Here is a 15,117-nt window from a genome sequence, read left to right as displayed (position 1 = left end):
CCTCAATCTATGTTGCATTTAGGCCATGAGACATGTAATTGGTCAGAAGTCCACCACTGTCAAGGCTAATCGCATAAGTAAGCCTACGACAAAGTTGTGGATTGCATCTCACTGATAGTTGATAACGATTAGGTTCTATCAATGCAAGATTTGCATTTGTTGGATGTTGCTTGTGCCTTGAAGTTCTACGTGGCACGTACACAGTTTTTGGAAGACTTCTCAGGTGTTCGTGAGCTTTGGACCTGTAAATCAAGGAAAGGCCTTGTCGAAGGCTTCAATCTCCAGGTGGCTCTCCGGCTGCATCAGGCACAGTCATCAACTAGATTGCAGGCTGCTACCAGCCCGGCCTAGAGCCCACTCCACCAGAGCCATTGCAGCAGCAACAGCGTTCTCCCTGGGGTGCCCCTGCTCGACATCTGCAGGACTGCGACATGGAGGTCCATGCACAACTTCACGAGGTTCTACTATGTCGACGGGGATTCCTGGGAGGAGTCCCAAGTTGGCCAAGCAGTGCTACACAACCTGTTTGCTTGAGGCAAGTCTGTTCCAGAGATGAGTGTTTATTGCTTCTGTTGAGCCTTGCCGCCTCCCGTGCTTGTTTGTGTACTGCTGTGTAATAGTTATTCATGAGCATGTGAATCATGCCAGACCCCATGCTAGAGAAGGTTTAAGTTACTTACCTGTAACTATTATTCTCCAGCATGGGTCTGGCATTGATTCACATGTGAACCCTCCCTCTTTGTGTTCTTATATCTTGTAACTTTATGGTTACAAATACAATGTGTCCAGAATGGGCTGAAGGTAGTGGATTTTTTTCTGTGTTTTGAATGTTTTACTTGTGTACTTGCATTTTATCCCAATGTCATAAACAGTACCTTCCACTCTAAAATGACCATGCCATAGGATTTTCACACGTTTTATGGCCTAGTTGCCCTTCGGCCTTCCTCCCATCTTGGGTCTGGAATTGCCATTTATGCAATTTCTCTTTCACGGGAAAAGTATTGGGGCAATGTGTGTGTATGTGGCTGTATGTGGGGGCTGGGACTCTCTGGTCCCAGACAATATCCAACCCCCTTAGTGTCTGTTTGGCAGATTGTGTGGCCAGTAGCTGTCCATGATTGGACAGCACTTGCCAGCTTGAATGGTGCAGGTCCTTGCCATTGGTGGATCTGGTATCGACTGCAGTCCAAATCTTGTATAAGAGGATTCCTGCAGCCATTCGACAGATCATTGTTGGAGCCAAGATGCCTACGAAGGAGTGTAGCCTGCTGAAGACTTTATAACGAGCATTGCAGCTAGCCAGCATTGCCTCTATCCATGTTCCGGGAAGCCTTGCTCCTCTCTCCTTTTCTCAAAAAGACACGTGTTGGTTCTTTGACACCCTGGACCAGTGGTAAGTCTGTCTCAAACACACCTCGTTCTCTCCATCCCTTGAGGAGTTGTCTGCCGAGTCTTCGAAATGTCCCTGGATCACCCGGTGCACTGACCAGCTCTCTCCTGGGCTAACTTGCTGTTGCAGTTACAAGTGCATCATTGGAACTTGGGGGTTTGGGTATTCAACATTTGCTACAAGACACCATCTCCTGCATTTTCAGCATTCTACTCCCAATGGAAGGCGTGCAGGGCCTGCTCCTTTGTTTGCCAACTGTAGATTACCCTTCGCTGCCTGACCGTGCTGACTCCCGTTACAACCAGTCTTCGGTTGCTGTAGGTCTCCTGAGATCACATGCTCCTCGGAAGTCTTTTGTGACCAGCTGGCCAGTCTCCGGAACTGTAATCTAGGTACCACAACCAACAGAAATCCTGTGTGTGAAAGTTGCATCTGCACCCGCAACCCCAGGCCTTTCTCAAGCTGACACTGCACAAAGTTTGTGTCCCCAGTGGTTTCTGTAATCCCTGAAGTGGTTTCTGTTTAAATCTGAGTAAGCAGTTTACGTTTATATACCGGTTTCTTTTCCCCACCTAATTCCCATATGGTTACAAACGTGTGTGTATAGTCCTGGCCTCTTGCCCAGCTCAGATCAGTTGTGGCCTACTCTAAGATCCCTTCCTACGGCTTGCTTAGTGAAGTGGGACTGAGCAAGCTACTTACCTTAACTTTTGGAATTCAGAATTGCAACCACTGACACCGTCCAACCCAATAGTAAAACTACCTGGAAAGTATGTCTATTGGAACTGATGATTTTAGGACACTAGGCCCCATTCCATTTTAAGGCTGAATTTTCTAAATTTTGGCAAACTATTCCAAGTGTTTTTCTAAAGTGTTTCTATTGTGTTTTCTGAAACTGATTACCTGTATTTAAGCTTTTTGGATTTCAGTAAAATCTGATATCTGATTTCTGGCCCCCATGAAATGCTTTAGAGCTGAAAATGTCTGAATGTCCACTAAACAGCCGCGCTGAACTTGCTACGCAATGATTCCTGTGTTTAATTGAAAATTAAAAGCATGGTCAGCGCTGCTGTCTAGTGGACATTTTTTAGACATTTTTGTAACCGAAGAGGATCCAAACTGAAATAGGCCATATGATCTATTCCCTTATTTATTTTATGGACCATGTTTTTCAAAAAAAAAAAGTAGCAATTTTGGAGTTAGTTATTTGATTCCTGAAGCTACATGGCTGAAAAACTGTAAGGCCATTGTCAGAGAAGATGTAAATGAACTACTTGGATCAAATGGTACCTTGTTTTACAATGATCATTCATTCAAAACTTGTCAATTCAAGTAATATTTGGGAAAGGTGCCAACGACAGGAACCTTTCTATTCCTATAATGCAGAATTTGAGTGCACAGTTCATTTAAGGAATATCCGTGTTGTCTGCCATTTCTAATTTCCATTGAATTAAATATCCATCTCTTTTTAATGGTTCGGGAATCTGTCTACATATTAAATATGTAAACTTTATATGTTTAGCAATAGCTTCATTGTAATGTGTGATTGGAAGCTTGGTTCTCAACATGTGTTTTTTTTAAAGTTGCTCAGTTCTTTGTCCTTGCTGCAGCTTTGAAAAATGAATGTACAGATAAACCTACCTTAGTCCCCCATGCATCTTCCCCTCCCTCTCATTTGCACCATGATTTGTTTTAACTTTGGGTACTGCATGTCTTGGTGTACACTGCAAAATTATTTAAAAATCTTATCTTGCCCACATATCGGCACAATTGAGGCTTTCCAGGAATGAAAACCTGCCTCTTTTTTTTTTCTCCTTCAATGCAGGCTGTTTTCATGATAAATTCTCTGTAATTTTGTGGTACAATTATAGTAAGATCACCCAGGAACAGTGGGCAGGGTCCCAAAACTCTCTTCAAAATGTAAGCTAAAACACCAAGTGGATCATTCTATAATAAATGCAGTATTAGTACTTGCATGCTGTTCGCAGCCCTGAGTACTCTTCATTTGTACTGTTTTGGAAAACATGTAAATGCCACGAGTGATTGTGCTTTGCGAACGGGAATTTACGAGGGAATCGTATAGGAATGCTTTTATCGAAAATCATGAGTGGGGATCGCTGCTATGTGTCTCCTCCTTTTTAGGCTGCCGCAAATGTGTATATCCCACCTTCCCATCCCATATTATAACATTTTGCATGCTCTTACCTGTGACACATTTTGTTTTTCAACTATGTATTTAGATCTTCCTGTAGGAATCCCATAGGATTCCCACAGTAAGACAAAAAAGATTGGACTCGCAACATGCTCTTCAGCCACCCCAAAGCGGCCACCTTTTTTGGTCCTTTCTTCCTCAGCACCTCTACCCTGATGTGAAGGTCCCCTGCCCATCCTCCAAGCATCATTTATTCAGCTCTTTTTCTCCTTCCCTAGGGATTAGTGTGAATTCCTATAACTTTTTTTGTGAAGTGTGCCTTGGTATCGAAGTACCTCCTCCCTCTGTAGTTCAGCCTGACTGCTCAGCCTCGCTAGTCTTGAGAGAGTGGTAAGCTCAACTCTGGTTGTGACTGCCCTCTTCCACAAGGGTGGCTTCTCTAAATCTTACCCCAGGTTGAGACTTTGAAAAACCCTTCTAACATGGTTGAACTGGCTATCTTTGCTAGATGCCTCCTCGCTTGCAGTACTGCATCACTGGTAGCATCCTCTTGGTCCATATGCATAGTTGGGGGCGGGTGGAGTGTTATCCTGGCCTGGAAATTTGAGTGGCTTGTTGCTACTTTGCTTCAGCTCAATTGTGGAATATCCTTGGTTGCCTTTAGCTGTTACCTCTGTCAGAGGTCTTTTCCTTGTTGGCTAGCTGCAACCTCTTGACACAAACCAGCCCCACACCCCATCACCCCAGGTTGACATGTGGCACTTGCTCGGTACTACAGTCCTTGTTTCGCTGTTGACAATTCCCGTGCCTTCTGGGTAGTTTATCTAGGTGTTGTTGGGCTTTACTCGCATGGTTCCTTGAGTTAGTGACACCACCTGGAGCCTGAAAAGCTACTAGCCAGAGCCAAACCAGACATCCAATCGCACCTGCACACCAGGTAGAATAAGGGGCAGCCAGCACCTTGAGTGGCTGGCTCTGGGGTGCTGATCTCGTAATTACTTTGATTCTAAGGGGTCTCATTAGAGTAGTGCAGTTTTGAATCCCACCCTCTAAAGGTGCTACTGTTACATGGAAATGTCCTAAGAGTTAGCTTCCGAGATCCTTCAAATTCTCTATCATTTAATCACCCATACGTGGTAAATTTGTTTACTTTCCAATTCATTTGCAGTAATCTAATGAAGCAGCTCATTTCACATTGTTAGGTGGGGCGTTTCTCATTGTCCATATTATTTATCTAAAGGTGATCTCCATTCTGGATTGAGCCTTGTGCTCCTTTTACAATAAACTCTTCCTGTGCAATTGGTTCTTGAACACTTGACTGGAACTTTTCGTCTGGGGGCAGATTCAAAGATTTCAGCTTGGGACTGGCTAAACAACCCAGTATGTACATATCTTTTACAGGGGGATCTACAGGATGTGGTTCACAGGGATTTGCAGCCCGGATCAGCGATGACCTTTGGGCTCAAAAAGAATAATGATCTACCTTCCCTGGAGGGCGACCCACCAGCCAGGAGCAAAAGCAACAATTGAGAAGGCACTAGCAAGACGCAGGAATCTGACCAAGTGGATCTAGACTGCTCAAGAGGCAAAGCAGAGCAGCTAGCAGAAAACAGTCCCCCACGTGAGCAACAGATCGAGGTGGTTTAGTAGTCTCACCATCTTTGTGGACAACTCATTCAACCTACCTTGAGGTAGTGGGACCAGGGTGATAACATGGCAAGACGGTAGAAAGCCCTAAACTGTCCCAGTGTATAACATCCAGCCCATCTAGTCAAGTAGGCGGACAAGGATCATCCTGGTAAGGACGTCCATCGGCTGAAAAGGAAAACCGGAGCAAGGACACAGCCCGTATGACCAAACCTAGGCATCAGGCAAGCTTTTTGGAAAAATCAAGAAATGCCCTGGGACTCCCCTAGATATAAACATGAACTCCTGGGCTGCCATAAACCAGCTCTCCAATCGCACAAGGTAGACTCTCAAAGGTTTTGGTGGCCAGCCTATCGGGCTGAACTTAAAAAAAAATAAACACTGGTCTTCCCATAGAGCTTCTGTATCGGGCTGTCTAAGGCAAAGAATCAATCTAAATGAGTCCAAACCATTACAGATGGTGCAGGGTTGGTCCCACGGAGCCCATACATCCACTACTGCCATTTAGTCCTCTCTCGTGTTTCCCACAAAGTGCTGTCCAAAAACAAAATGGCTGCAAGTAGGAGTTAAACAATGCTTTAGTACCCCAATGAGGTACGTTTGACTACTAATGTGTAAAATTGGCTGCACACTTGGTGAAGCCAAGACTAAATTACAGCTGCTAACTGCCTACTCCATAAACCTTTTTAGGGTGATTTACTCATCCTACAAAGCGTGGTGCTTGAAAAGCACACCTGTTCTAGGAGCCATAGGAACGTTCATAGGTTTATGGTGGTAAAAAGTGTTGCAGGGGCACAGGGACATTAATAGACTTCTCTTTGGCTACAAATATGAAGTCCAAGATCCTAGAAAATCATGAAGAAATCAAATCGGAGATCTCTGGAAAAAAGCTAAAGCAGAACCGCACCTTGGCACCACCCGACTTCCCCCTCCACACCTCCTCTCCCCTTAAATAGAATTCTGCCCTAACAGATAGCCATCTGGGAATCAGAGATCCAGAGCTTGGATGCGAGAAAGGCCTATCCTCTGGTGTTTCTGATTGAAGCTTGGCACAGTTACTAAATAAACAATACTGCACCCTAGTGTTCTGGTTGAATTGTAATGACTGAATATCCTTGTGGTGGCTTCTGTGCCTCTGTTGTTGATGGTATGAGTGATGCAAAGGGCTTTGAATTCTGTCTTCTGTTTGATCGGGAGCCAATGGAGGAGTCCTTGCCCTGAGGTCATGAGTCCAGGTCTTTGAAACCTTGGAACGAGTTTAACATCCACATTTTGTACACTTTGTAGTCCGTTCAAAAAAGTATTTATGGATCCCAGGTATAGGTTGTTTAAATTACAAAAGCAATGCCTGCCATGCTTCTGTGTGTGAAGTTCCAAAAGACATGATGAAGAAATGTCGTGGGTCTTTAACATGCAGGCACTGTTTGGGGAGTTTTTGTTAGTTGGCTATCAGCAAATTTGTTCCTGTGGGCTCAGGAACTTGTAGGATGGTTTGAGGTTGTGGTGCCGGGTTAGGGCAGATTTCAATTTTTCCTGTTTGGCACGCTTCCTTTTGTTTAATCCTTTTCCCACCCACTATTTTCATACATACTGCGACAGGGCCTGCTTTCAGGCCCTGTCAAAGGGTGGGAAGGACACCGGGTGGGAGGGACCCCACCCCACCTCAACACCCAACCAGTGCCAAAGTGAGGACAGACCGGCTCCCACCCCTCCTTACCTGAAGGATGGCAGCGGCGAAGTATCTGGATCAGTGCTGCAGCCCAACGAACTGGATAAGACGCCGGAGCTATGAAGCAGCGGTCTATGCCATGCCGTGGGGTGCGGCAAGCGTCATGACACCAGCCCCGCAAAGGATGCCGCCGGGGAAGTGAAAAATCAAGGGGTGCAGCTTTTGCAATAACATTGGCCGCCGCAGCAGAGGGCTTCACATAAACCCTTGTAGCCCACCTGGGAGTCACATTGGGGAAGGGGGAGTCCACTAGCCCATCAGAGGCTAATCAAAACAAAAGCCTCACAGATGCCTCACAAAACCAGCAATTCGAGACAAAGCTGGGGCCTCCAGGGAGGCCTTGCCCTTTCCAGTCCAGGTTAGAAACGCAGCAGCAGCATTGCAAAAGGAGGGGGTAGGGTTTACAAGCTTTTTTGGGTGCGGAAGGTGGTAGTTGGTCGTAGCGGATGGTAGTAAGTCTTAGTGAGTAGTTGTCATGGAGGGAGGTGAGAGAGAGTGGTAACAGGGAGGCGGTAGTAGCAACATGAGTGGGAGTAGTAGTAGGTGTGACGATAAAGGAGAGGCACCTAGTAGTAGAGCAAGGAGGGAGTAAAGTATGGCGGCTGAGTGGTAAATGGAGGTTAGATGTATAGCCTGCGGGAGTAAGAAGAGAGCTGGGCATCTGTCTGAGCCTACAGATCGTAGAAGTCCCCTCAGATGAGTCTAGGACCAGGAGAAGGAAGAAAATCTGCCAGGTGACAACCGTCGCTGCAACAAAGCCTCTGTACCCAGCCAATCGGCATGCATGTAACATTTGGGTGGTGGCTGTCCCAAGGGTACAACCAGGCACCCAGTCAGAACGGGATCTAAGTAGATCTAATGGGGGACAGACCTGAGGAGGTTTGTTGTCCTGCCAGCTTCCGATTCTCGCAGAAACACTGGCCCCTTCCTTGCGGGCTCCTCCACCCTCCGGTTGTGAGGGGAAGGCTCAAGAAAAAGAGAAAGACATTGTGACTTGGCAAAAAAAGAAAACTGTTACCATTTTAGGTCAATGGTGACCCATGTGTCCCTTACTGCACCATGCAGGTACATGTCACAAAAGTCGGTAGAACATATATCTATGAAACCAGCCACTCAGACTTTCCACTGTAACTAGAAAGTTACAGGAGCAGTGAGAAAAGGGATACAATGTGGCCCTTCAGCATTCAACATAAGGGGTGGTGGTGTGCTGATCTTACAAAAGAAAAGCATAGGTAGGATAAAAGATATCCCGGTAACTGTGTTATCACAGGAATGTAATAAAAAACCAAAGAGGGAAGCTCCTGGAGCTTCCGGCAATACTGCGCGGATGGTGCAGTGTGCTGCAATTGTAAAATACAGATGCCACAAAAGGGAGGAATGCATACTCCAAGGATAACCAGAAAGGGTTCCCAGAGTCGCAAATAAAGAACGAGTGAAGAAAAGGGTTGCCCACTCTGGAGAATCAGACAAAAATCTAATAGTCCAGCATAAAGTGCTGGCGGATTCAGCTAGTGGAGAATTACACACAAGATGAACATTCTGCCTAACGGGACGCCTACTAGTCCCTGTGAATAGCCAGATCATAAAAACAAGAGTCCAATATGGACTCGACCTACTTGTTTCAGTGAGGAACTAAATAAACAAAAGGAGAGTTGTTGTGTGCTTGTATTTGATCCTCCTAAAGAAGAGATATTCCCATATTCAGAGACTCGTTGAGAATCAAAGAAAGCCCAGAGAGGGAGTCAAGGGAAGCAATATAAAAGGGCCTGGAAAAACCACTTGAAGGAACTGAAGGACTTATTACAAGAGATGGCAAAAGGCTGTCTGAAGATCCCATATTGAGGAGAACTTTGCTGAAAAGCAATCAAGTAGAAGGGAACCATTCTCCTGGTGTTTGGTTGTGTAGTTATAGTGGTAGGGTCAGCCTAAGTTAGTTTTGGACGGAGGTCAGACTTTTGATTGTGGACTTCACCATTGACGACGAGCACCCTAGTTTGTGTAAGGTGGGGGAAACCTTTAGGATAGGGAAGGTTGGGCATTTTTCTTTGTTTTCCAATAAACCTTTTGAAAGTGGCACCTGTTAGTCTGTCTCCTCCTTCTGACCTACCACAATAGCCACTACTGTGGAGCAATGAGGTTCAAATATGCATTTTCCCTTTCAATGCAATAGGTATGGGCCAGCCATTTTGAATATGCTTCTTGAGTGCTGTAATGATCTTGTGGTGGAAGCAATGGCACAGAGTGCTATAGGAACCTGGAAAAGAAAAAGGACTTACACATTGCCTGCCGTAACCAGGGGTGGCACACAATTGGCATCACTGAATGGTTCCGGATCCCATTATCCTATTGTGTGCAGCTATGTATCCCTCTTCTGCAGTCCGGAAACTTGTAAGAAGGCGGTGACCGGTAGTAGCATCAGTGATTGCCATGAATTTCTGCAGGCAAGTGCATGGTATGTTAATAGTTTTATACTCTGCCAGTGAGCACTGTTATGGTCTAAACGCACAGATAATTGTCCAAAGTGGTGTACTGTGCCACCGCCAGCTGTCAAGACTCACATTTGCACCCTCAACTATGCTGGATAAACTGAATCCCTTCCCTTTTAGCATGTTTGTAAGGCCAAAAGCAAACCATAGCATCTTGTGAGTACATTATTTGGATTGCAGCTGTGCATGGCTTGTCTCTCTAAAGGTGGTGTGTGTGTGGTTTGTCTCCTTGGTTAGTGCAAAGATTTCTCTGTATGCAACACCAATTAATGCACGGGTGAGGGTTAAAGAGGGCACTTTGAGTGAAGGTGCTGGGCTACAGTGTCACTTGAAATTAAAGTACTGAGTTGACGTAATGACATAAGCTACGCACGTTACACTTGCCGTTTGCATCTTATTTGCCACATCTCTGCTCTCCCTCCTGCAGGGTGATGTCTACAAGACACGTGGTGGTGGGCAGTCAGTGCAGTTCACAGAGATCGAGACTTTGACGCAGGAGTCGCCAACTGGCTCCAAGTAAGTGAAACTGCAGCATTTGTGGCTAATGTATGCCTATGTTATGTGACAGAAGCTCCTCTACTCTAGTATGGTTTGTCATGAACCCCTCTGCTGAGCAGACTGAAAACATGGTGCATGGTATAAAAAGCTTACGTTTTTAGCAGCGGCTACTCAGAAATGTGCTGTTTTTAGTTTTGTCTGTGGCCTTGTGAGCACTATCTTTAAGCCTCAACGTTTGGCATGAGATGTTGAAATAGGAGTGAGATGAGGGATAGTTTTGGGTGCTGTTTGGATTTTTACCTGCTTTTTGACCACCTTGGGCTATGGCCATTCCAATTCACTACCACGCTGCCCAAAACCCACCAGAGGGATCTCTCTCAGCAAGCTTTCCGATTTTAGGAGGATGCCAGCTACTAGTGCAATAACGTTCTTATATGAAACTTAAACCCTCTCTGGACACTCGAAAGTGAATGATACCAACATCAAATTCATCAGTATTTTTGTTATTAAAGCATACTCTATCAATGTAGACATAGGTCTACTGGTCTAAACATATAGCATCCACTCATTATATACATTGACACAATCCCATTTGATATATTTTTACATCACTTAATCATAGTCCCTTAAACGGCAATTATCAACCTTACACTTAAAACAAACGCACATCACTTCCAACAAATCTGTGCTTTCTTTACTTCTGAAGTGCACGTATTCATGTATATTGGTTATTATATTTTGTCTAAACCCATCAACCCAGTTTTTGTGTTCCTTCTATATTTGACTTAAGCATGGAACTTTGCCAGGTGTAAACAAACAACTATTTACAGTTTCATCAGGTGCATGTTGATAGATAGAAAAGTGATTGACTAGTGGTGCTGTTAGAATTTTATTTTTTATGAAGCTTTTCTGCTCTGTTTCTCGTCCTGATTTATTTTCTTTCGGTTTTGTCTATATACCCTCACACGTGACTTGAAGCCAAAATGTCCATGACCTACTGTAACTTGAAATGCAAGTTATCCTAATAAAATGTTTTGATTCAACATGATACAATAAGGATATATCTTTTATGAAACATAGTACGTAAACTTTTAGAGGTAATTTGGGAGAAAGGAATGTATGACGTGACCTCACCATAACAAATGGGCATTGCATACATTTAACAGTTGCGCCAAAAAGTAGGAAGGCAGCACACGACACGCGGCAGGCGCTGATCAAGCGAGGTCTTGGCTAGAAGCAAGGCACAGATGCAGGATTAAGCCGTAACTAAGAGATGTAGCAGGATAAGACACATAGTGATTCTAGGTGACACCTTCAATTTTAAAGCAACCGAGCAGAGCCCATTACAAGTCGCCAGAATAGGACAAAGAAGAAAAATAAGCTAAAGGTATTCATACATTGAAGGTACTAGCGATATCTGGGAAGTAAGTTCCTCATAAAGAACCTATTGAACAACGATTAGGGTGTTACCAATAGAGGGATTTTCTAATACTGTGACCAATTAATACGTTTTGGCGGTCTTTGCAAAATAATTGCGGTTCATTGTTGTCTTCCCATTGACTGAGAAGAGGGTAAAGTCAGCCCATTAACGGCTTTAATATTATCTGCCAACATGGTTATACGTTTCGATACTTTGAGGTGCTCGGAGATACTGCCATCCAATTGGCAAGAAAGATTAAAGAGAATTACTCAGAATATTATCTGTGGAGCCAAATACAGTTGCCTCATTTTGTTAGATGGAATAGGCGAAGTTAATAATTAAACACGACTCTCCGCAACTCGTAGAGAAGTAATAATAGTTAAGAAAAATGTCTGTTTGCAAATATGAATTTGAAGGTCGGAAGTATTGACTTCAGGTCTTGTGAATTGCAAATTGCTGCAAATGGTTGTTTACCCCTGACGAAGTTCCATGATTAAGTCCAATATAAAAGGAACGAAAGATGGGTTGATTAAACGAAGCATAATAAAAAATATACATGAATGGTTCTATGTTTATTCATCCCCAGTTTTGTCAAAGGTTTGCCTGAAAAAACCCTTTAATTTTTTTATTTGGGTGTTCCCCCAGTCCCCTTCCCCTATTTATTCCCCACCCCACCCCTTATATGCCCTTGTCCCTCACCCCCCCCCCCCCCCCCCCCACCCACCCCACATATTTTTCAATTCGTTTTTTTGGGCAAACATTTTCAGCAATAAATGCACCAAAAAAAGCAGGCGATGAATGCACGTCACACCACATGAACCGTATTCAAAACATGCACTTTAGATGTAAAAATAGCACTGTATTGTTGGAAGTAATGTGTGTTTGTTTTAAGTGTAAGGTTGTTTGATAGTAATGAATTGTTGTATAGGTGGCCGTGATTAAGTAATGTAAAAATATATCAAAGGTGATGGTGTCACTGTATATATTGAGTTTGTGGATGTTGCATCTTAATTTATTTAGTTTAATAACACAAGGCCAGTAGACCTATGTTTAGAATGATACAATGAAGTATGCTTTTTTAAATAACAAAAATACTGATGAATTTGAAATTGTAATGTAAATAATCAATTATTTAAAGAATTACTCCGGCAGGATCATTCACTTTCGGGTGTCCCGAGAAAGAGTTTGGTGTTTCATATGTTAGTCCATGGGAAAACCCACTCTGTTGTTCTTTGACCTGGGGTCTTCTCTAAATCTATACTGTAATAGAATTCTTAACCAAGTGTACTTACATCTTATTTGCACTGAATTCTTGTTGAAATAAGTACGAAAAAGCCAGGCAATGGTACAATATGCCCAGATATAAACACCATTTCGACAGGTGTTACCACCCTATGACCATCATAAATGATAATCTGCTATGTTCCATGTGCTGGTGGAACATAAGTGACCACAGAAAAATGGCAAGCTACAGGCCAGTAGTCATATTTTCCTTCCTATTCCAGCATCCAAACAAATGTATTTCCACTTATACCCAGACTGCCCTCAGCAGTCTTCCCTTACAAAACTCTGCCTCAACCCCCCCCCCACACACACACACACTCCCGGCGGGGGCTTATTTTGAAGTAGCTCTTGCTGCACAACCTTTTCCATACATCTAGATTTTCTCTCCAAGCCTTGCTGTTTAGGGACATTTTTCATTTTTATGTCAAATCCCCTCCACCTTTTGGGACACCTAGCCTTTTTTGCTGGACTCCTGGATTTTGCGGTCTGTTCTGAGTGAGTGGGAGTCTTTTTCCCCACTCACTCATTCTTTTGCTCTCACTATGGGAACCCTTTTTCATAATTTTTGTACTTTATTTTATGGAGTCATGCTGTCCTCAATCTTTTCTAAGGCATCTGTAATTTACTTGTGCAGCGTACAGCACCTTTTGTGCAGTGTTGCTGGGAGCCCTTTGGGCTTCCCTTTTTTATTTTCCTTGTGAGAACATGTTTCCAAGAATAGGGGGATACTTTTTTTATCCTTCTTACTGTTCCTTTTGTGAGATCACCACACACACCACCTTATCTGGAGTGCTGAGGGGTTATCCTTTTTCTCACTGCTCCTGTAACATTTGTTAGTGACAAGCATACCCGATTTGCTGATGGCAGTGTTTCACCGACTTCTGTGTATTTTTTCCTACCCTAGCTGTGTTCCATAGCTGCAGTAATGCACAGAATCACCGTTTACCCAAAATAGTGACGTTTCTTTTTCTGCCATTTCTTGGTTGCTGTTCCTTTCTTGGCCCTTCTGCCATACAGAGGGATGGAGTGTCCTCATTTGAGTTTTCTTTGGCGGCAATCCTTTGAAAAGCCTGCCAAGGAGCCAGTGCGTCTGTAAGGACAGGAAGCAGGGGCGGATCCCGAAACGCTGCTCATCTTTGCCTTCTAGCATGCCTGTCTGGAACCAGTTCCAACTGTGAGGCTGGCTGTCCGGAAAGGACAGACACCCCCCAAAGTTTGAATGCAGCATGAGTGCTGATTGGCTGGGTTTCTGGATAAAAGGCTGGAATCCTAGTGCACAAACAGTTGACCACTGGTCAAGTACTGTGGGACTCGTAGTAATACATACCCAAGTCATTCTGTCGCACCTTTTCAACTGGAGTGCTGATTCCAGTGTTTGGGTGTTTGTCCGTACCCTTTTCCCCAGGCCTAAGGCTTGTGGGTATTGAAGCTTTCAACAAAATCCCTGAACCCTTTATACCAACAAAAGCTTGCTACTTACTTGTGACAAAGAATCTTCTGGAACTTTCACTAGGCTGTGCCTTACCTGATTTCCCCTCTTCAATCTGACTTGGAAAAATAAAACTCATACTTTGATGGGGATGGACTGCTCAAGCCTGAAGTCCTCTGAAAAGTATTACAAGTCTTAAAGTGCTTACCTGCTATTTTTGGTGGTGTTCATTCACTTTATTCCTACAGCAGAATATTCTGAGTTACTGTAACAGTGGTTTCTACTTACCTTTGAATTGCATTGGCTAACCTTATAAGTTGTTACACTGGTTTACTCACCTGTATTATTGTATTGGCTGTCTCTTGTGTTTATTAGCTTTTAAATAGTACTTAATTATCTGAAGATTTCTTTGCCTTGTTTATATATAAAATAAATAACTATTTTGATATAACTCCAGTATGTAAGTGTTCCTTTGGGCCTATGTATATTCTAAGTTCTCTGTACTGACCTACAGCTCACATCCCCCTCCTAAGATAATCATGGCTGCTCTAGCATATTATCAAAACCTTCGTGGTACAGGCCTATATTAGAAATTGGAGCACGATATACCAATGGGACTGTTTAAAAAAAAGTCCTACCATAGGTGGACTTTATGAAAACGCCCTAACACTTGCCATGAGACAATTCCAATGATGAGTTCTCTCCATTCTACATTTATGCTTCCCTTGGTCTCAGTCTGGATAGGTAGTCGTGGCCCAGCACAGGGTCTACAGGCACAACGCGTGCCCTTGCAAGGCTCTTCTTTGGCAGAGTGTATCTGCAGCGGAGCTACGAGGTCTAGGGCCCACAAGCTCTTCAAGATTCACATCCCCAGGGCTCTGCGTGATCCAGGCAAAGGGCATCGTCTCTGATCTGGATGTGTACCAGCGACAGGCCCGTAACTACTCTGAGCTCTGGGTGGATGAATGGGTTAGCCTCCTCTGCCAAGGCAAGGGAGGTGCTGTGTTAAGGTCTTCCCCATCGTCGAAGGATCAGAGCTTCGATGTTTGGTAGGTGACTTGGGAAGTGGCGATTCCAGCAGC

The 15,117-nt window shown here is 44.0% G+C and overlaps 1 protein-coding gene across 7 annotated transcripts in view; it reads left to right on the top strand.

The window, feature by feature from the left end:
* KIF23 (kinesin family member 23) overlaps positions 1-15,117 on the top strand; it is a 518,096-nt gene that overhangs the window by 476,044 nt on the left and 26,935 nt on the right. For all 7 annotated transcript variants that reach the window (XM_069624224.1, XM_069624222.1, XM_069624221.1 and 4 more), the window contains one exon: positions 9,832-9,920. In XM_069624224.1, the coding sequence (XP_069480325.1) occupies positions 9,832-9,920 (89 nt within the window). The remainder of the gene's footprint in view (positions 1-9,831; positions 9,921-15,117) is intronic.

The sequence above is a fragment of the Ambystoma mexicanum genome, chromosome 11 (assembly GCF_040938575.1).
Source record: "Ambystoma mexicanum isolate Mex_15411 chromosome 11, UKY_AmexF1_1, whole genome shotgun sequence".
In the NCBI taxonomy this organism is placed as follows: Eukaryota; Metazoa; Chordata; class Amphibia; order Caudata; family Ambystomatidae; genus Ambystoma; species Ambystoma mexicanum.
This window is presented reverse-complemented; position numbering and strand designations above follow the sequence as displayed.